The sequence below is a fragment of the Protomyctophum parallelum genome (genome assembly GCF_964188405.1).
Source record: "Protomyctophum parallelum genome assembly, chromosome: 6".
NCBI classification, from domain to species: domain Eukaryota; kingdom Metazoa; phylum Chordata; class Actinopteri; order Myctophiformes; family Myctophidae; genus Protomyctophum; species Protomyctophum parallelum.
Window position 1 is genome coordinate 32,673,743 of NC_139701.1, and position 21,098 is coordinate 32,694,840.

Here is a 21,098-nt window from a genome sequence, read left to right on the forward strand (position 1 = left end):
TTTCTCAGCTAAGGGGTCCTTGGGCTGAAAAACGTTGTAGACCCCTGGTCTAAAATGTTATAATGGTCTGCATTTCTCTTTTCTAAAGCGCTTTACGCATTGTTACATTCACCCACACATTCACACTGATGCCGGAGGCAACCATGCAAGGCGCCAGCCTGCCCAGTGGAGTTAGTGTCTTGCTCAAGGACACTTTGACACAATACCAGAAACCCCCTGGATCCAAGACTGTCACTCCATACTGCTCTCATCAACACACCCACAGTGATGTAACTATTTATTATTTAACTTACACATATTGTTACATAATCCCAGAGGTCGTATATCACTATGAAAATCATAAAGTAATGACAGTATAAGTTTATTGTTTCACCTTTTCATGGGTTGCGTGGGGATTTATTTCATGCCTTGTATGAATGGATGGAGCGCGCGCGTGCACTACTTTTATTACACTACTGCTGTATACTTGTGAGGGCCAAGCGTGCACTAGTATTATTACACTACTGCCGTATATTTGTGAGGGCCAAATGTCCCTACAAGTATAGCAGAATGTGAGAGCATTGTAAGGCCAATTCTCCTGTCCTGGTCCTCACAAAATAAATAGTTTTATGGAGAAAAATAATTGAGATAAGGTCCTTACAGGAGTGTGGTGAATAAACACTGTGTGCGCGTGCACGCACGTACGTGTGTGTGTGTGTGTGTGTGGCTCAGATAACATTTTAAGTTGCATCATAGGGGTAGTTTACAAGGATATCGTCTGGATAGCCAAATCTCTGACGAGTGTGATGGTGTGGAAGTGTACAACTATGTCACAGTGTACCTGCAGGGGTCAGGCCTGCCACCGGAGCCACTACCCGACTGTCTGTCCTCTACCTGAACAATTGACACCTGCTGTCACCTATATCCTTCCCGAAGCACCACACCACCACACCCAGTTTGACAGTTCTGCCCGAGGAAAACACCATCATGACATTTCTATACCACAGGCTCTAGTAGTGAAGTCGGTATCGCTGACAAACATAATTATCCGGACACATATATCCACCCACTGACAAACTCACATTAGCACTGCACCCGAACTAAGGTCAGACACCATTTCATGTGATAGTTACTTTTTGTTTGTCGAGGAGTCTCTCCAAACCAAGGACATTTTAGGCAAGTGAGAGTCCAACTTCACAAAAAACAAGTGCATTCATTCAAAAAGGTACGTGTTTTTTTTAATATTGTATACCTGAATGTGGGATTTCAAATTCTTCTTTTCCTGTAACCTTGTTTGGCATTAGATTTTCCATTTACCATGTCCCTCTCTGAACATGTTCACAGTGCTTCTTGGCTTATTTTTTCCCCTTCATCATTAAGAGCCATTGTCAGCAGTGTAATTTTCAAAGAGTAATTTCAAAGAAGGATGTGAGCTGAATGTAATAGCGTGGCATGCGTGTGGATGATTGGACCTGTGCTCAGTTTTGTGGCACTGTGCGCGCGTGCATGTGAGCGAGAGATAGAAGGAGTGGGCTGATGAAAGAAGAAATGCAATAATTTATCTTCTCCTTTTTTATTACAGATTAAAATGGGGTGCTTCACATTCTTCAAGTTTATGATGGCGGTGTTCAACTTGCTTATCTTTGTAAGTATGTTTCCGGCTTTGATTGCGCGCATGCATGCATGCATGCATTGGAGGTGGGGGTTTAGTGGGGGAGTCAAGGGGTCGTGGGTGGGTGGTGGTGGGGGAGAGTAATTGCGTTTGTTCATTTATTGCGTGAAATATTTACAGGGAAAAAGCCATGTGTGGAGGAAACAAACAATGGCAATCGCTGCAATGCATAGGAAATCGTTTCACTCTCACACACACACACACACACACACACACACACACAAAGGAGACGTTATACAAACATCTCAAATCACTGAGCGAGGAGCCCTAAACGATAGTCCCTCTCCTACTACAGTACCATCTCCGTACGCACGCATTCATGTGCGTGCACACACACACACACACACACACACACACACACACACACACACACCACACACACACACACACACACACACACACACACACACACACACACACACACACACACATTTCCTTCACCGCAGTAATTTTCATCTCATTAACTTCAAAGGCTCTAATTTTTGCTACCTCCAAATGTCTCACCCCTAACACTGATAACTAATGTGTGGGTGAAATGGAGGGAAACTTTGGCGAGGGTAAGCTGAATTTGTCCGCGAGTCGAGCCCACCTGTCCCACTGTCACTAGAAAGGGCCGCACAGATGACGCTCGTATAGTGCGAGTCATCATTTTTCCCTCCCATTTCCACAAGTGCATTTCTTTGATAAATCCAGTACGGCAGCACCACCGATGATGATGATGGTGGTGGTTGTGATGGATTGGTTGAAATGTCATCCAGCAGAGCAAGATGATGGACTGAATCCACTCAGCTCGTCAAACAAAAGTGAGGGGCACTCTTATCATCGTACATGAGCAAATCTGCTTAGTTGTCTATTTTTGAGGGGCGCTAGTTAGACTTTATATTAGCGCCCCTCACTTCACACGGGTGTGATTTGTCATACACAAAAAAAACAATCCCATTGACACTTGAATGGACAATTTTAAGTCTGTCTGAGCATTTAGACATGTTACGTAATTCTCAGACACATATGACGGAAATTCTCCATTTATTGTCAATGGGAATTTAATGTTTGTGTAAGACGAAAATGTACTAATAGCTGAATATACAGTAGGAGGGGCTAGCCCCCCTCAAAACAATGAGATGCTTTGATGTCGCTGCTGTAAAAAGATGACCACTGAGAATGAATTCAAAGTTGCAGCAAAGTTGTCTCAGGAGGATGAGTTTCCTCCAGTGGAGATCTCACTCTCTGTTGAGGGAAGTCTCTTCTTCAAATCAGAGTTGCCCACTTGCCCTTAAATGATACCCAATGTGGTATAGCTTTTAGAAGACAATGTGGTATAGCTTTTAGAAGACAATGTGGTATAGCTTTTAGAAGACAATGTGGTATAGCTTTTAGAAGACAATGTGGTATAGCTTTTAGAAGACAATGTGGTATAGCTTTTAGAAGACAATGTGGTATAGCTTTTAGAAGATAATTCGTCCTTGCAATCGTCATATCCTACAGCCTTTTCTTTCGATGGGGTGAATTCAAAGTGAATTAAGTGCGCAGTGCAAAATACATCTCAAATATTCAAGGCATAGTGCAGTAACACTGCACCAACTCACTGTGGCACCAAGTAAATGCTTTGGAAATAGTGAAAATGTGGCTGTATCTCTTTCACGGCGCATTCATTTGGCATACCATTGTGCCATGGAACCCATCAAAATTGTACATTGTAAATGAGATACTGTCTCCCGTGTGAAAGGTCTCTCCATGTCTGATCATTGTCTGAGCTCCACGGCTAAATCAGATTGTCTGCTCGCAGTAATGTGACCCTCAGAAAATCAGCTACACTCAGCTGATGTCTTTCTCATCCCATAGCTTTCAGAACGCACCAATTCCATTTCAATTGGAGTGGGATGGCCCCTCTTTCCTTTTCATACTCTATATATACTTATACTGTACAGTATATGGTCCTATTATAGCCTGCTATTCATTCTCTTTCTCTTCTAACCTTAATGATATTTCCTTTGAGTATGACCTTTCATTTGACCCCAGTTTCATTCCCCTTTAAGACAAAAAAAGTAAGTAACCTGATTTGTGGTAAATCTTTAGCCATGTGCGTGCTCACATGATAGGGCACACGTCTGAAAATGGCATGCCATCAAACGGATTAGTCTGCTTTAAGAAAAAAACTAAAAAAAGATAATGTGCCAGCTACAATTATATAGAAGGATGATGGTGTCAGGCATGGAGTTAGAGGGGGAATATGCTTGTCTTATCACATTTACCCAGTGGGGCACTGATGGTAAGGAACAGGTGAAGGGGGAGATGAAAAAAATTGAGATATACCAGAGTGAAAGGTACAGTGGGGGACATAGGAGAGGGGTGTACTGTAGGTAGAGAAAGAAAGAGGGAGAGAGGGCAGAGAGAGCGACAGTATCCAAAAGAGGAAGAGAAAGAGTGCGATTGAGCGAGAGAGGAAGAAGTGGGTGAGTGAAAGAGAGGTAGAGAAAGCAAGTTGTAAGAGGGGCAGAGTGACACAAGAGAGGGAGAAAGGAAGAGACATGCAGGATTGAGTTAGCGAGAGGCAGAGAGAGTGAGGGAGCGACGGAGGGGGTAACAGAGAGATGATTCCCAGCTGGTGGAAGGCATCACAGTTTTGACAGGAGGCAGGGGCCGTGATGGGAAGCAGAGGGCCTCCCGTTGTATGACTACAGCCTGCCTGATTGGCCCTGACAGACAATATAAGGTTTTGGGGGCGCTTTGCTGAGGAGGATGACAAATGAATATAGGAACCTGCACCCAGTGACCAACTCACAGGGAGAAAGAGGTGGAAATATACAGGGAAGACAGAGAATTAAGAGGTTGAGAGAGACGGGAGAGACAAAGACAAAGAGACACGACGAGGGAAGAGATGCACATGGGTGGGGAGTCTGGGGACGGGCTGGAGGGTGGAGTGGGGCTTCCATGTAATATAAAACTTTTGACATACTTCCACCACAAACAGGTCTTACGGGTGTTGTGTCTATAGATTCGTATGAATGTGCTTCAAACTCCCCTGGGCAAAAACAGTTCTCTGCTACTCGTGTTTCACTTCCAGAGATTTCCTCAGCAGTATCCTGTAATGTAATCCTGATGACTATCATCAAAAATCTTTAGACACGTAAGCGGCATTTTATACTTGTGTGTGTGCATGTGCGTGTGTGCACACCGTGTCATGCTGTTTAGTCTCGGAGCGTGTGTGTGTGTGTGTGTGTGTGTGTGTATAGTCTCCCATTGGCTTACAGGTCGGCTAGGGAAGTGTGTGGTTGCCTAGAGATGAGACAGCCAATCAGGACCATAGGTCTCTACTACAGAAAGTGGGCGTGAAAGCACCAGCAAGAGAACATTGACCAGCTGTGCTTACACAGCAGCTGGTAAAGAAAGCCTTCTAATGACATGCCCAAAATAGGGACGCCACACTAAAAGTGGTTAACTGCAGGCTTGAATCTTAAAAGTGGCATTGGCAGTCCCAGGGCACTAAATGTATAAAAAGAGAAAAGAAGGAGGGGGGGGGGGGGGGGGGGGGGGCTGGGATGGGCTTGGGGGCAAAAAAGTTTTGCAACCAGCAGCTTTCCAACAGCTGCCTGCTTCCTCCATCATTGTCCACGTCATACTCCCATGGCCTACTTCTGTACGCCCCAAGGTCGGCTTTATCTGCCTGCACAAGATCATCCTGAATGGACCTCTGTCCATTATGCCTCCATGACATAAGTAGAGAGATAAAGGGGGTCATGGGAAAAGGGCAGTTGTTTGCTTTAAGAGAGAGGTAAAGAAAAATATGCCGTATTCTAGCTGGAGTTGGGTATATAATGTATAATGTTAAGCCCCGGGCAGCTTCTCTCCATCTCTCTCTCTCTCACACACACACACACACTCTCTCTCGCTCTTTCCTTTCTGACAAAAGAGTCTCTTCTGAATCCCCTCAAAGGATGGTAGGTAGGTCAGAGTGTCAACTAGAAGTAATGGTAGGAGAGCTAGGGTCTGTGATGTAAAGGGGCCTCTCATTTCCAAAACTTATTATCATATCAAGAGCTGCTGGCTTGACCCCCTCCATGGAAATGACCGCCAGGCAAACGGATGATTGACAATTTAACTGTCATTGTAAGCCATGGATTACATGCTTTGTAAAGCCCAGTGGTCCTTGCATACCTTTGTCAAGTGTGCGAGACAATGATTTGTGCGTGCGTGCGTGCGTGCGTGCGTGCGTGCGTGCGTGCGTGCGTGCGTGCGTGCGTGCGTGCGTGCGTGCGTGTGTGCGTGCATACACACACACACACACACACACACGTCTGTCCACAGGCAATAATGCAATATAATTTATTCCCATACATTATGTATGTTTGTGTGTAAATGGATGGTCATGTGCACTGTAAGTACCGGTATGTAGGTGTCTGTGTGTCTTTGCATGCACCCTATACAGACTACACAGTATGCATGCTAAACACTATTGGGCATGCCATAATGGGTGAACATTCTACAAAAATAGGCGAACAGTCGGCGGAAACAGCAGATCTATAAGCTCTCAAAATGCTGCCAAGTAACACGTTGTGAGCTTGTAAAGGGGCCCTTGTTTAGACCCCTGGGGTCTAACGAAATACAGTTTCAGTTATTTATACCTGAGGACGCATCTGTGTCACCTTATAGCTTTAACCACATTAACCATTATTTAAAACTTAAGGTCATTACACACTGGCGAATTAGCGACGCGATGCGAATAAGCGATCTGAAAATGCGAAATATTGCATGTTGCAGTTCGCCTGCGAATCTCTGCAAAATACGACACCAGAGCGAACAAATAAAAGCGAAAACGGTCGCATTTTCGCACATTCGCACATTCGCCACTGATGTGGAAGCTTGCATGGACTTCAATTGTTGTTTTTTTTATGCGAATTATTCGCACGAATATATCGCGTCGCTAATTCGCCAGTGTGTAATGACCTTTAAGCTGTTGAAAAATAGCAAATCTACAAGCACAGAACCGAGTGCTGTGCTACGAACTTGTAGATCTGCCTTGTTTTCATTCTGGGGGTCCTTGACATGAAATAGTTTGAGAACCACATCATATAGAAACATAGGTTTTTCAGAAAAGTGTCATTTGTAAAAAACCTGTTCTCAGGTCTTAAGTCATTAAGCTCACCCACCGTGTGCGCTGCATGTGTCTTCCCTTCCAGGTGGGGGGTCTGACCCTGGTGGCCATGGGGATATGGGTGAGTGTGGACGGGGGCTCCTTCCTCCAGATCCTAGGGCCCTTCTCCAGCCAGGCCACGCAGTTCGTCAACGTGGGCTTCTTCGTCATCGCCATCGGGGGCGTGCTGGTCCTGCTGGGGCTACTTGGCTGCTGTGGCGCACACAAGGAGAACAAGTGTCTGCTGCTCATCGTGAGTGGATTCATTAAGGGCCATTCTGACCTGAGATCAGATTCTACAAATGTCTTCTACTACATCCTGACAGTTTTCCATTCTGACCTGAGATCAGATTCTAAAAATGTCTTCTACTACATCCTGACAGTTTTCCATTCTGACCTGAGATCAGATTCTAAAAATGTCTTCTAGGTCATTCGCTCTTCGATTTTTCTAAAATAGCAGACCTACAAGCTCGTAGCGAGTCACTCGGTGGCGCGCTATGAGCTTGTAGATCTGCTATTTTTAAATAGCTAAAGCACAACGTAATGCTAACACCAAAAGGGGTTCCCGCCTAAAATGGCTTAAGGGCCATTCACGCCAAGCACGATAACTAAATTATAGCGATAACAATGTTTTTAGTAAAAAAAACTAATCAACAACTAACGACAATGATAGTGATGAATGATATCGTTTGGGTCCCTTTCACAGTGATTTTATGAACAATAGAAACACTGACGGTCAATCAAAATCCAACGGGAGGACATCTGGCATGTAAATCAGTCTCACTCACCCTCTGAATATTAACAGAGACGTGGAGACGTTTATGTGTAGCCATTAGCCAACGCTAGCTGGTATTACATTAGACGGGTAGCCTACAACAATCATGCGTCCTTAATAATAATTAACTAGAAAAAGTGCCCTTCTGGGCACAGGTCTCCACCAGGATGAGCAGATGTGAAACATTCCAGGCAAAGGTTTTTCCTTGGCCTCTAGGGAGTTGGCATACAAAGTTATCCACAGATCCGTGCAGTTAGAGGTAAAAACACTTTTCGGCCAGTTATAGCGCCACCTTGAGGCTGAGTTGAAATTGTTCATGTGGCATTTCGTCCTCGGCCTAGTAGGAATGTGGGTGCACAATTTCACGGAAATCACGCGATGTGTTCATGATTTGCAGCATTTTGTTTGAAACTGAGCACTCCTGTGAACTTTGGAAGCCAATCTTAACCAATCAGGATGGAGTCTGAGAAATCTGAAAGACCGGTTTCGTTGAATGGCTGTAGACTAGAGAGACTGTGTACCAATTTGCGCGATGTTTGGACAAAATCTGTAGGTGTACTGTGCAAAAACTTGTTTTGCACAAAGCGGCCTCCTGGTGGCGCTATAACAGGCCGTTCTGGAAAGTTTGGGGCAGAGGTTCATCGTTGGCATCCAGGGAGTGTGTGTGCAAAATTTGGCATCGACCGGGTTAACGGTGGCCGAGATTAGCTGCTCACGGACACACACACACACACACACGGACGGACGGACACACGGACGGACGGAGTGCAAAACATACTCTCCCCCATGCCTTCGGCCTGGTGGAGACAATAATCAGAGTCAGATTCCACATAGTCTATAGTCAATACCACAGAGGTGAAGATCTCTCCCTCTCTCTCTCCATCTCGTAACTGGACACAACTGTGTTGCTTTCAAACTGCAAAACTTTCTTGACAGAAATAGCTCATAACATGTCTAAGGTGGATTTGTATGACACAAAAGCTCGGCAGATTGAAAGAGGATAATTCAAGCTTGGCCTAGAGCTGCAATGTTGGTGAGTTTAACGTTGTTTAATACAAGCAGATGTGGCACATTATTTAGCCTACACAGGCCTACAGTATAAAAGGATGTGCCATATTGTATATTTACAATAGAACATAAATTATATGTATTATGTAATATGTTATGTTAAATCTGTAGGGCTTGGCAATATATCAATATTAGTCCAAAAAAAAATTCTATCTCTGTCTTGCTATTTTTGCAAACACCTCACAGTTTTGGGGGTCACAAAGAAAGTTATAGTCAAGAAAGGAAAGTTATAGTCACAAATGCAATTTATCATCACAATATCGATATCAAGTTATTTTGTCAAACATAGTGATATTTGATTTGGTCCGTACCACTTACCTAATAATCTGTGTGTAGTTAAGTCATCAATGCTTATTATTTTTGTTGATAAATCATTATTTTCTGCAGGAACTATTTTCAGCTATACTCTTATCAATTCATATTAAAAATTGAGAACATAGCTTGGTCAAAACAAGACACAACCCTGTGCAATGTTGTGTTGCTAGCAATTTTCAGCAGTTTGTAAACAGTAGAAACAAGCTAATGGTTAGCTTAGCAGCACCACACAGCTCAGCTGACTCTGCTATGCCAATCATAGCAGCGTCAGCTGAGCTGTGTGCTTCACTGTGATTGGCCTACTTTTGGGGTGAAAGATGATGTGCAAGATAATTGGCCTAGTAGCCTACACAGACCCAGTATACCTGTTAAAATTCTAAATGATCTAAAAGCTGTATGATTAAGTGTCAAAAGTCTATGATGAGCATCAACATGAAATCTAGCCTCATCAACAACAACAGAATTTGCACAGACAGCTCGGCCATTTCCGGGACGTCGCACACCCTTGGCTGCTCGCAGCCCAGCCACCCCAGCAACACCTACATCATCAATGTCATCAGCAACGCCACCCTCCTATACATTCAGACGGGGAGCGTGAACATTATTATGCTCATTAACGATGGGTGCTAACTACCACTTTGTCCAATGCTGTGAGTCTAATGAGTGGCAGAGGCAGCACATTTCCCCCCCATACGGCCCCCATCACGTCCACACCCTCCCATTGGGCTTGAATGATGACGGTGCACTGGAGCCAGCTATAGCACGGCTGACAGCGCAGGATGAGATGCTTATCTAGCGCCCCGTTTTCTCCCTGTGTTCCGAAAGAAACAGCCTCCCTATCGCGGAAGCTGTAATGGACTGAATGATAGAATGGGATCCATTCCAGCTCTTGTGTTCCTTATTGTCCTTTTGTGTAATCAGCCGGGCCTGATCGGCAATCTCTGTGATTGCAGCATGGTGGAACAATGGCTGATTAGAAGTCCATGGAGTGGTGTAGTGTAGTCTGTAGTGGGCGTGTGTGTGCGTGTATACTGTGCGTGTGTGCGTGCGTCCATGTGTGCTGGGAGTGGGGTGTTCATGCAAAAATCTTTATTTAAAAAAAAAAGGTGAATTAACAAAATCCGAATGTATGAAGATCGTGTGATGCAGCCAATTAGATGCCAATTAAATAATGAATAGTCACTTTTCCACAGACAAATTCACTACATGCTGTTATGTTATGTCCCCATGCAGTTCTTCTCCATCATCCTGGTCATCTTCATTGCAGAGGTGGCTGCTGCAGTGGTGGCCCTGGCCTACTCTTCATTTGTAAGTTTGTTGGGATCTCTCATCTTATCTCTCTCTCTCATGTCTGTCTGTCTGTCTGTCTGTCTGTCTGTCTCTCTCTCTGTGTCTGTCTGTCTCTCTCTCATGTCTGTCTGTGTGTGTGTGTCTCTCTCTCTCTCACTCTCTCTCTCATGTCTGTCTGTCTGTCTGTCTGTCTGTCTGTCTGTCTGTCTGTCTGTCTCTCTCTCTCTCTCTCTCTCTCTCTCTCTCTCAGTCTGTCTCTCTCTCATGTCTCTCTCTCTCTCTCTCTCTCTCTCTCTCTCATGTCTGTCTGTCACTCTCTCTCATGTCTGTCTCTCTCTCTCTCTCTCATGTCTCTCTCTCTCTCTCTCTCTCTCTCATGTCTGTCTGTCTGTCTCTCTCATGTCTGTCTGTCTGTCTGTCTGTCTGTCTGTCTCTCTCACGTCTGTCTGTCTCTCTCATGTCTGTCTGTCTGTCTCTCTTTCTCATGTCTGTGTCTCTCTCCCATGTCTGTCTGTCTGTCTGTCTATCTCTCTCTCATGTCTGTCTCTCTTTCCCATGTCTGTGTCTCTCTCCCATGTCTGTCTGTCTATCTCTCTCATGTCTGTCTGTCTGTCTCTCTCTTTCATGTTCCATTTTCCCCCTCTGTATCAAATCCTCCCCTCCTGTCTCTTTATCTCCATAATATCCCTTCTCTTTATTTCTCTGTCTCTTATTCACTTACTATACTTCTCTCTCTCTCCCTCTCACCCTTGCAACTCCTCTCTATCTCTCTCTCTCGCTCTCCATCTCTCTTTCTCTCTCGATTTTATCTCCATGTAAATTTTCCATCACAGCCACAGCCATCATTGAATTACCGGCTTTATGTCCGCCTCAGTACATTCGGCTACTTAATGACTCCAGGATTGCCCGGGGCTGTGTGCGATGTCTCTCACTTTGAGCAATTTATTACTTGGGAATATTGAAGCTAAAGCATTTTATATGCAAAACAGCCTATTTACATATATGGGTCGGCCACCCGAGCTCCCTTCCTCTCTTTCTCTCTCTCCCTCCCCTCTCTCTCTCTCCATTCGCTCTCTCTCTCTCTCACACACACACACACACACACACACACACACACACACACACACACACACACACACACACACACACACACACTCCCTTTCCATTTAGTGTCATGTATAATAATTACAAGGATTTCAAATGAGCTGTGTAAAAAGGTGTTATCCAAGACTGGGTCTGGGCTCCTGATAAAGGAAGTAGAGACACCCCCCCCCCCCCCTCCCTCAATCAGAGGGTGTATCTGAGTCCCCGAGAGCGAGGGGAAGATAATCTAATGCACGTCCATCTGCAGTGAGGAGGTGATGAGTGGAGGGTGGACTGACTGCACGCTGCCCAGGAATCTCATTTGTTTGTGCTTGTGCTCCTGGTATACCACTCTGAGCTGCGGTTACCAAGTCTCTCTCTCTCTCTCTCTCTCTCTGTTAACAAATGTATTCTGATCCTCTCCAATCCCCGGTGAGCAAGCTCTCACACAAAGAGACATCAACCACCAAGCAAGAGTTTGGTGTGTGTGTGTGTGCGTGCTTGTGCCATTATGTCCCCACAACTATAGTAGAATATGAGAAACAGACTGTGAGGACCATTTTCTTTGTCCTCACAAGATAAATGGTTGTTTTAAATCCAAATAATAATAATAATAATATGTTTTAGGGAATTACCGGGTTAGAGTTATGCCTGAATTATACTTAGTTGTGCATCATTGTGACAAAGCGAAAATCACTGAACTTCAAGCTCACAACCTGAGCTTGTAGATCGGGTGTTTTTGGAATTAGATTAAGAATGTATGAGAATGTAAAGAAAAAGCATTCATCAAATTGCTGTTCTAAAATGTAGACATTCTCAGAACTATAGTAAAACGCGTGCGTGCGTGTGTGCATGCATGTACCTTTGTCCTTGGAGGCTGAGCTAGGGAGAGTTGCTGAGGTTGTTTTGTTGAAATAAATCTGCCCATCTCTCGCCTGTCATTTATAAAGCCCACCAAACCAAGCCTAGCAATCTAAAAGGCATCTGGCGAGTGGCAAATCAACTGCACGTCCGTGCCTAGACGTGCGTGTGCCTGTGCATGTGTGCACACGCACGTATGTATGTATATGCGGTGTGTTTTCTCTGTGTGTCCACTGTCCACCAGTACAAAAAAAGAGAGATAATTTGTTTGGGTTATTGTTTTTACCTTAATGGAACGTGTGCTATAAATCATAGATTCCTCTTTCTTAAAAGATAGCAGATATGGTTAAAGCCAATTTAGATCATTGTTTGTAAGCTCCCGTGCCACCTATTCATTGCACACACAAAGAACACTGTCTATTCCATCATGGATATGAGTGTGAGAGAGAAAGTGTTTGATAAGGAAGACTGTAAACACAATATCAATGGAATAATGACAATGACCAATAATACATCTAATATACATATATATAGCCCCCCTGTGTCAATAACTGGGAGGCAGTGGCAGATGAATGAGGCCAATAAATATACTGTTGATCTATTCCATATACTTATCTACCACGTGTAAATCTGCCTTTTGGCCATACCCACCCCCTTCTAATCTCACCAAAAAAGACAATAACCTTGGGGGTGGTCTGAATAAACTAGGTTTTAATATGCAATTCCGGCATGCATTATGAGAGGTCATCAGCAGTCATGGTTGCTCTCTCTCTCTGCACAGGCCCATAGGTGACCACTGGGCAGATTCACAATTAAAAAGGAAGAAATTATATGGACTTCAAAATGGATTAATAACACAGAGCGGATCTGACATTTAATGAATAACGCCACTTTCACCAAGAGTGGGGGGGGGGGGGGGAAGGGGGGGGGGGGAGTGTGTGTGTGTGTGTGTGTGTGTGTGTGTGTGTGGGGGGGGGGGGGGTAGCTCTCATTTTCAAATGTAATCTGTTATGGATTACAGAGTGATTGCTTTGGAAATTGCCATATAGGTAACGTATAATGTGAGTAATGGTAGTCCTGTAACTTTTGGATTAATAACACAGATATAATGTGACAGATAGTGACTAATGCCATCTGTCATCTACATTTTTCATAACGACCGGACTGTACTGGGCGTGATGGAGGGAGAGCCTCATACCATTATTGCTTTCATCTTTAAAACAATAACCAATTAACTGACAAGACTGCCCATAGTGGTACAGAAGCCATAACAGATAGCAATGATTATCAGTGTTTTAAAACACCATTCCGACGACTGTTGGATCAATAACACATAAAGCTCTATCATCCCAATTGCTGTGATTGTGTGTGTGTGTGTGTGTGTGTGTGTGTCCGTCCACTACACTGTATTGATAGATGTGTTATCGCCTCCTGCCTCACTACACTATATGTTAGTACAGGCTTTGTCTTGTCCACCTGCATGTGCGTGTGTGTGAGTGTGAGTGTGAGTGTGAGTGTGTGTGTGTGTGTGTGTGTGTGTGTGTGTGTGTGCATGCGTGCGTGCGTGCGTGCGTGCATGTGTGCGTGCGTGTGTAGGGGAATGCAGCGAGGCACAGGCCGAGTGACAGTGATGAATTAGCTGGCTGGTAATAACCCTTCTGATCTCAGTCCTTCTCTCTGCTTCTTGGGGGGCACTTTTAATTGTGGCATGTCTCCCTGCATCCCCCTGGGCACTCCCCCAGCCCCTACAACACACACACACACACACACACACACACACACAGGAAAAAAAACACACAAATATACACATAGACAATATAGCCTTCGAGCCCACAGACACATACAGTAAATACACACATAGGCGAGGGCAAACACTCACACGCACGCACATACGCCACAGACCCTCCTTCCCCATCAAATGGGTCTTTGTGCGACTGTACGCGACGGGCTTATTAATCAAAATGGAGAAAAAAACAGATTGTAGGGAGGGAGGGATGGGGGATCGAGAGAGTGAGGGAGGGATTGGGGATCGAGGGAGGGAGGGAGGGAGGGATGGAAGGGGCATGAAAGCAAGCCAACCGGGGTGTCATGAAGGAGTTCCTCCTCAGCCCCACACAAAGCCTCTCCTCCCTGAAAGCGTAGCGTTGCTGTTGGCTGGAAACTGGAAACCTTGTATGTGTAAAAAGGTTACTTTTCAGGAAATAGGAAAAAAAATAACCTGTTTCTTAGTGGATCCCATGAGTGCAGTTATTATTTTGTCACAACAAGCAATACATATGCATATAGGTAATGTGTCGCACACACCAATAATGCTTTTTTAGATGGTTTATTTCTCTACATCAGAGCAGAGTTTCGGCTATCCAGCCTTTATCAGTACACTGATGAAGGCTGGATAGCCGAAAGGTCTGCTCTGTGATTCTGAAACGGCATTCTTGGTGTGTGCGATCCATTACCAATATTGTCCTGAGCGGGTGACGCACCATAAGTCAGAGCACGAGAAAAGTTATTCAATATAAACACAGACATGCTTAACCTTTCACTTTTAATGTTAAAATGCGTACCTACAAGCTAAAACCTACAATCCCATACCCATAGGTGTGGAGGGGTGGTTGGTGAAAGGGCCTTTTTTGTGGAGTATGCATGTTCTCCCAGTGTCCCCGGGCCTCTAGGGTAGGTACCCTCACAAAAACATGCAGTAGTCCTGGTCTCTATACTGCCTCCCCCTGGTCAGCCGGGGCGCCTGATGGAGGGGAAAGGAGCTGGTTAGAATAACATGTTCCTTTCACGCACTATACGTCCTTCTGGGGAAACTCCCCCTGGCTTGCTCACTCCTCACGCATTGAAGGAAGCATGAGCTCAGTTCAGGGCTCTCCCCAGGTTGGCATAGGGAGAGTAGCGCCCAGAATTATACACCTTAGGCAATTGGCAACGGGTGAAAAAACGGTTACAAAATCGTGGGATAAAAAAATGAGAAAAAGAAAATACGGAGATACAAGGTTTCTGGCCGACAAAGGCGATATCTTGTGTCTTAGTGATGTGATGTCCATGAAATTAAGTAGAGTACAGTATGGGAAATGAAGCACAAAGGGTGGGGGTTGGGGGTTATCCTGTGACCTGACCAAAAAAGACCAGGAGCATCAATATATATGTAAATGCCCCCCATTTACCAGCACAAAGGACGGAGAAGAATGGTGAATAATGGCTCAGTCATTTTATTTTTTTCCAGGTGCCAGGCCCACGGTTGTTTATTTCCCAGGTGCTTTGTTTGAGAGACAATTTATTTCATTATTGATGCATAGGTGACTCCCGGAGAATTACCGCTTCGCCTATATAAAGCAGCTGCCCTTGTTTTATATCAGAGGCTCTCAAACTGTAGTGTGTGTGTGTGTGTGTGTGTGTGTGTGTGTGTGTGTGTGTGTGTGTGCGTGCGTATGTGCATGCGTGTGTGTGTGTGTGTGTGTGTGTGCGTGTGTGCATGCGTGCGTACATGTGAAAGGGGCAGCGGTGGCCGAACGGTTTGCGGAGCGGTCTTGATATCGGAAGGTCGCTAGTTTGTATCCCCGGACCGGCACGTTAAAATTACCACCGTTGAAGTGCCCTTGAACAAGGCATTGAACCCCTACCATGAAATGTTCTATGAGCAGGGCCTGGCTGTAAACAAGTTCTTGAGCTTAGTCCAGTTACCCTGGGTAAACATAGTAACTTTCTTTCTTTCTTTTTGCCTGCTAGTGTGTGTGTGTGTACCTGTAAATACTAGATAGGGGACCAGTGGATCCAGACAGCAGGCCCCCAGTGTAGCTCTATGCTCGGTGTATGTCATGCCAGGGTGTGCACCTGGGTGATTTTTTTAATTCCAACCGGGAGGCAGAGATTATATTTTCACACCATCAACAGCGTCTGTGTTTTTATCATGAAACTTTACTGTCATTTAAAACTAGGAAAAGACAACACTTATATTATGATATGCGGGGCTGGACAATAATATTCAGTATGACATTGTGTGTGTGTGTGTGTGTGTGTGTGTGTGTGTGTGTGTGTTGGCCAGGCTGAGGGCATCTTGAAAGCATGGGCCACCCCTGCCTTGAAGGAGCAGTACGGCAGTGACCCTGTAGTTACAAAGATGTGGAACAACACCATGACCGAGGTATGTTTAAACACTTTTGTCTTCAATGTTTGTGTTTACACAGACCCTCAAAGCTGAACATATAGGAGAGGCTAGCGCCCCTCAAAAACAATGAAAACTATGACCAAGGTCAAAGGGTTAGAAATAATGTGACATTTTATTTTGCATGCATTCACTGGTCAGTCATTTGGTCCTAATTATGTATAAACTAAATCTATAACACGTTCAATTTAAGACCACTCCCTTTTAGAAATTGTGCTTATCCGTCTGGTGTGAAATTGTCAAATATCTTTCCTCAAGGGCCAATGAAAGACTTTTCCCAATTGACCCATGTTCACCCTGTGCCCATGGAGTGTTTCAGGTACTCTAGAAATCATCCCTGAAAGTCCTTGGAATCATTCCAACACAGTACACTGTAGTGGTAGGCTACTATTTTCCAGTCCATTTCACATGTAACTTCAGTAACCTATAATGATAAAACTTGTTTTCTTTCAAAACTCCAATTTCTTTACAGCTTGAAAGATACACTTTTACAAGAAAACTTTTCTTGTGTGGCTGTGGTTGAATAATGGCCCTAACATCAGAAAGTGTCACGAAGTCTGTCCATATAACCTAGTGCTTTCAGGATATCAACAGACGCTTTTGTTGAAAAATTGCCGTTTTTCAGACACCTTAATTACTTTCTGCAGACCTTGACTTTCTAAAGGCAGCATGAGACGGAAGAATAAGCATAGCCGTACAGTGACTGTACATAATCCATATGTCAAGCTCTTCTAAAGGCAATTACACGGCATGAAATGTATGAGACCAATAACAACCGGCAGTAGCCTAGCAGTAGAAACATGCTGCTCGTTCTCGTTCAACTTCATGTCAACAGGGCAGGCTCACACACGGTTAAGAAACTTATTTTTGATGGATCAATCATATCCAATCCAAGTGACAAAACTACATGATGAATCCTATGTAGATATGCAGTCCACAGAGCCCACATATGCAGTCCCTATTACATGTCCCTATTATATGCAGTTCCCTATTATTTACTGTTTCATCACATATTCAAATGGCAACATTGTTGTCTGTGTAGTAGCGTGTCGAGCGTAGTGCCTTCAGTATATGTAATATGCTTTTGTTGCAAACGTGCTGTTTGCAGACATGCAGACATCTTATTATTATATATTTTCTGCAGACCTTGACTCAGTCAGTGTGAGAGGGATAAATACGTATAGGCCCATTAGCTTACACACATTGCATAGCCCCTATACATAAGCTCTTCTGAAGGAAATAGCAAGGCAATGAAATGGATAAAAAGCCAATAACAACCAGAAGTACAAACTGAAAAGATGTGTCAGCAGGTTTACACATACAGTTAAGACGTTTATTTTTACAAAACTACATAATGACGAATCCTAAACCCTATATTCCTTTGTTTGTTGGTTTGTTTTTGGTAACAAAAATTTGTAATACTGTTTATGAGCCCCATTGCCCCCGCCGGCGGGGGCAGCGGCTGTCAACCTCTGAACAGCGCTCAGCGGGTCAATGGAGACCCAATTGGTCTCCGGTTCCAACTCCGATGTTGCAGATTTTCCCCCTGGACCCCCCTGGGGTTTAAGAGGTTTTTAACTGTGTCAAAATTGCCATTGTATGCTTTGTCTTTTAGATGCAGTGCTGTGGATTTTCCAACTACACAGACTTTATGGATTCCAATTTTCTGAACCAGACTGGAGGCTACCTCCCATTGAGCTGTTGCCACCAGTTCAATGGCACCACCTGCAGCCCACCAATGGCACAGCGCAATCCTGTACAGGTGATAAAGACTTATCTTAATCAGCAGAGTAATAGAGGGAATGCGTGTCATCATACCCAGAATTTGTGCAGGAACGCCTACTGAGTGGCAAAAAACTACTTTCTGGCCATGACAGTCATACATCCAGTCACTTTATGCATGTGCATACCGTCTAAGTCTATAGCATAACATGTCCCTATTTTAGGCATGACATTATAGGTGAAAGATTAAAAAGGACAAACTTGGCCTATTCTGGACAAACATGGCCTATTCTGATTTTTTCCTTAATAGGGCTTTAGTGGTTAAGTATACTGGAAAAAAGAAAATGAAGATATTCCATAGCCATTGAGGTAACCATATCTATGATGCCTTACCCGCTTTTATGTGGCCCGATCACAAGAAAGAAAGTAGTCTCGAAATGTACCACTAAAGTGAGGATAAAATGATCCATGTGGCCCAGTTACAGCGATAGTTTAACTATCTTTGAACTACATTTTTGGGGTCAGGAAGAAATTGAACACTGTGTCTTTGTCTCTGACAAGGTGATGTAGCTAGCCTAGTTTATGTAGCTTCAAAACAATGCAGTTAATAAAAAATGTTTTATCTAGTTCAGGTCATCATTGTAAATTAGGTTAAAAAGTCATGGGCATGGCCATTAATGTTTCTATTTGTACTGAGCCAAAACACATTTAGGAAAATGTGATGAATTCCTCTGAAAAAACATATTATGTGCATACTCCTGTATATGTGGCTTACCCTGACTGCATTTGCTCTAGGGCTGCTTTGGAGAGATTCTAGATCTCCTCAAGAAGAATGCTAACATTGTGGGTGGAATAGCAGCAGGAATTGGTATCTTGGAGGTAAGTTCACATGTGAAAATTCACTTTACAGTACATCTGCACTTACTTCTGTCAGAGAGTCTCTGATACTCACCGTTTACTCCCTGTAATAGTTAAAACCAATTACACCCTGTGTATACTGTAGTGTACATCTTTGACCAGAGTCCCAGCTGTCCATTCCACATTTTACCCTTGCAAAAAATACGGTGGTATTCTAAACCAGCCATACAACCAGCGATTTGCATGTCCCCAACATCTTGTGATGTGAGGTCACATGAATGGCAGAACAGAGTTACTGCTGAAACCCAGTCCTTACATTTTCTTTTTTGCGAGTAGTAGGTGTGAATACATAATCAGTCAGTCTAGTCATATAAAATCTTGACTATTGTAACAACTCCCTCATTACTGGCCTCCCAGCATGATTGGCCTTCAACCAACCGATTGTCACATGTCCCCCTCCTTCTCCGCTCCCGCCCCGTACAGAGTGCAGAATGGTGAAATCACAATTTTCGGAAAGATTTCAAGCACATTTGAATGATTTTTCAAAAATAGCAGACCTACAAGCTCGTAGCGCGCCACTCGGTGGTGCGCTATGAGCTTGTAGATCTGCTATTTTTCAATAGCTAAATTATAACACTGTAGTCTGAAAACTAATTTCTTTAGACTCCACCTTAGCCTGTAGCACTAGCTTAGCCTTGATGACCTTGTAGGGCGGCATATGCAAAGACTAATTGATCTGGTTTATAGTTTCAAAGTATTCTACCATTAGGCGGATGATTGGTTCTTGGTTTACGTATAGATGACTATTTCTAATGCATTTCATGTATTGCCTTGTGTTGTTCTTGCTTACTGTACGTCCCTCTGGATTAAGAGCGTCTGCTAAATGCCCAAATTGTAAATTGTACCATTGAGGGAGAAAAGAGTCAGAACTTAAACAAGAAAATATCATGCAAATGCAGTGCTAAACACTTAAACACAAATAATCAATCATTGTATGTATGTTTGTACCGGTATGTATGTACAGTACTAGAAATACCCTCAGCCAGGTATTTCGAGTTAGTCTATTTTATATAATGAATGACTATTATTACAAAAATAGATGAAAAGTTGAATCTTCTATTCTAATATTAATCAAAAGTTTGTTTCTTTCTCCGTAGATTGCAGCGATGATTGTGTCAATGTACCTCTACTGTCACATGGACAAACGGGACAGCTGAAACTCTGCTATGTGTTATAGCCTGTAAGGATGCTGTTTCATCTTGTGGCAATGTGGCATGTCTGTAGAATGAAACAAGTCTCGGAAAACTGATTTGATTTCACTTAAAATGCACAATACAGCCTGGTTATTTTAGATTTAGATTAAGTCATAATGTTTTTTCACACTGTACTAGTTTTAATTTAAAGGTATATTCAGTGATTTCACTCAAAAAACCTTAGGTTTCGTTTTTGGCTGGGACCTAAGCCTTTCATCCAATCAGGATAGAGAGCCAAAAACGAAACCTAAGGTTTTTTGACCCCCAGGGGTTAACTGGGGACAGGGAGGAACTCCTTATATGGTCAGCACACTCTACAGTAGAGAGGATTATCACAACAAAACAAAAAAATAAGTGATATTTGAATTAAGTGAAATCACTGAATATACCTTTAAGACTTATCTATGGAACACGGATGTAGCATAATAACAAAAACAATTTTATATAAATTGAGAAGGTGCAATTATTTTACCTATTAAATCCACACACAATGTAAATATTTAATATTGCCAATAAAATATATCAACCATTTGGGTTTTGGGGACTTTTTTGCACACAATCAGTGTGTTGCTCTGTAATTTTCTCATGGACCACAGAATCTGTGTTGACAGGCAGATGGATTTCACAAATGTACATAAGGCTTAAGCACACACACACTGTGGCTTCCATTTGTCTGGCACTTAAACTGGTTTACTCTTAGATTTCCTATAGCTTTTAGTGGACTATAGCCGTCATGTAATGACATTGTCCAATGGTACAGTTGCAGATAATGGTTTTGGTGTCCTATTCGGAATAATGCTCATATCCTTTGGCGTCTTTAAGGTCACTGTTGATCCTCACGCTTGCCACGTCAAACGGCACTCAATACAACCGTGTTGTGTGAAGAATGAGCCACTTTGCACACAATTCGGGCGGTATTTTCCCAT

At 43.6% G+C, this 21,098-nt stretch overlaps 1 protein-coding gene across 1 annotated transcript; it reads left to right on the plus strand.

Annotated features, from left to right (window-relative positions):
- The first annotated feature begins 1,074 nt into the window (after window positions 1-1,074).
- On the plus strand, window positions 1,075-20,206 carry tspan1 (tetraspanin 1). Its single transcript, XM_083766917.1, has 8 exons — window positions 1,075-1,204; window positions 1,562-1,624; window positions 6,829-7,035; window positions 10,174-10,248; window positions 16,220-16,318; window positions 17,955-18,101; window positions 18,857-18,940; window positions 20,077-20,206. Exons 2-8 carry the CDS (start codon window positions 1,568-1,570, stop codon window positions 20,134-20,136), a joined length of 729 nt encoding a protein of 242 aa, XP_083623043.1. The 5' UTR covers window positions 1,075-1,204; window positions 1,562-1,567; the 3' UTR covers window positions 20,137-20,206.
- Window positions 20,207-21,098: the final 892 nt, after the last annotated feature.

Excerpts from the sequence above, each read along its gene's own strand:
- tspan1 (XM_083766917.1), top strand. The coding sequence starts at position 1,568 with ATGGGGTGCTTCACATTCTTCAAGTTTATGATGGCGGTGTTCAACTTG. Across the intron at positions 7,036-10,173 it reads ACAAGTGTCTGCTGCTCATC|TTCTTCTCCATCATCCTGGT; the intron begins GTGAGTGGATTC and ends GTCCCCATGCAG. Across the intron at positions 10,249-16,219 it reads CCCTGGCCTACTCTTCATTT|GCTGAGGGCATCTTGAAAGC; the intron begins GTAAGTTTGTTG and ends TGTGTTGGCCAG.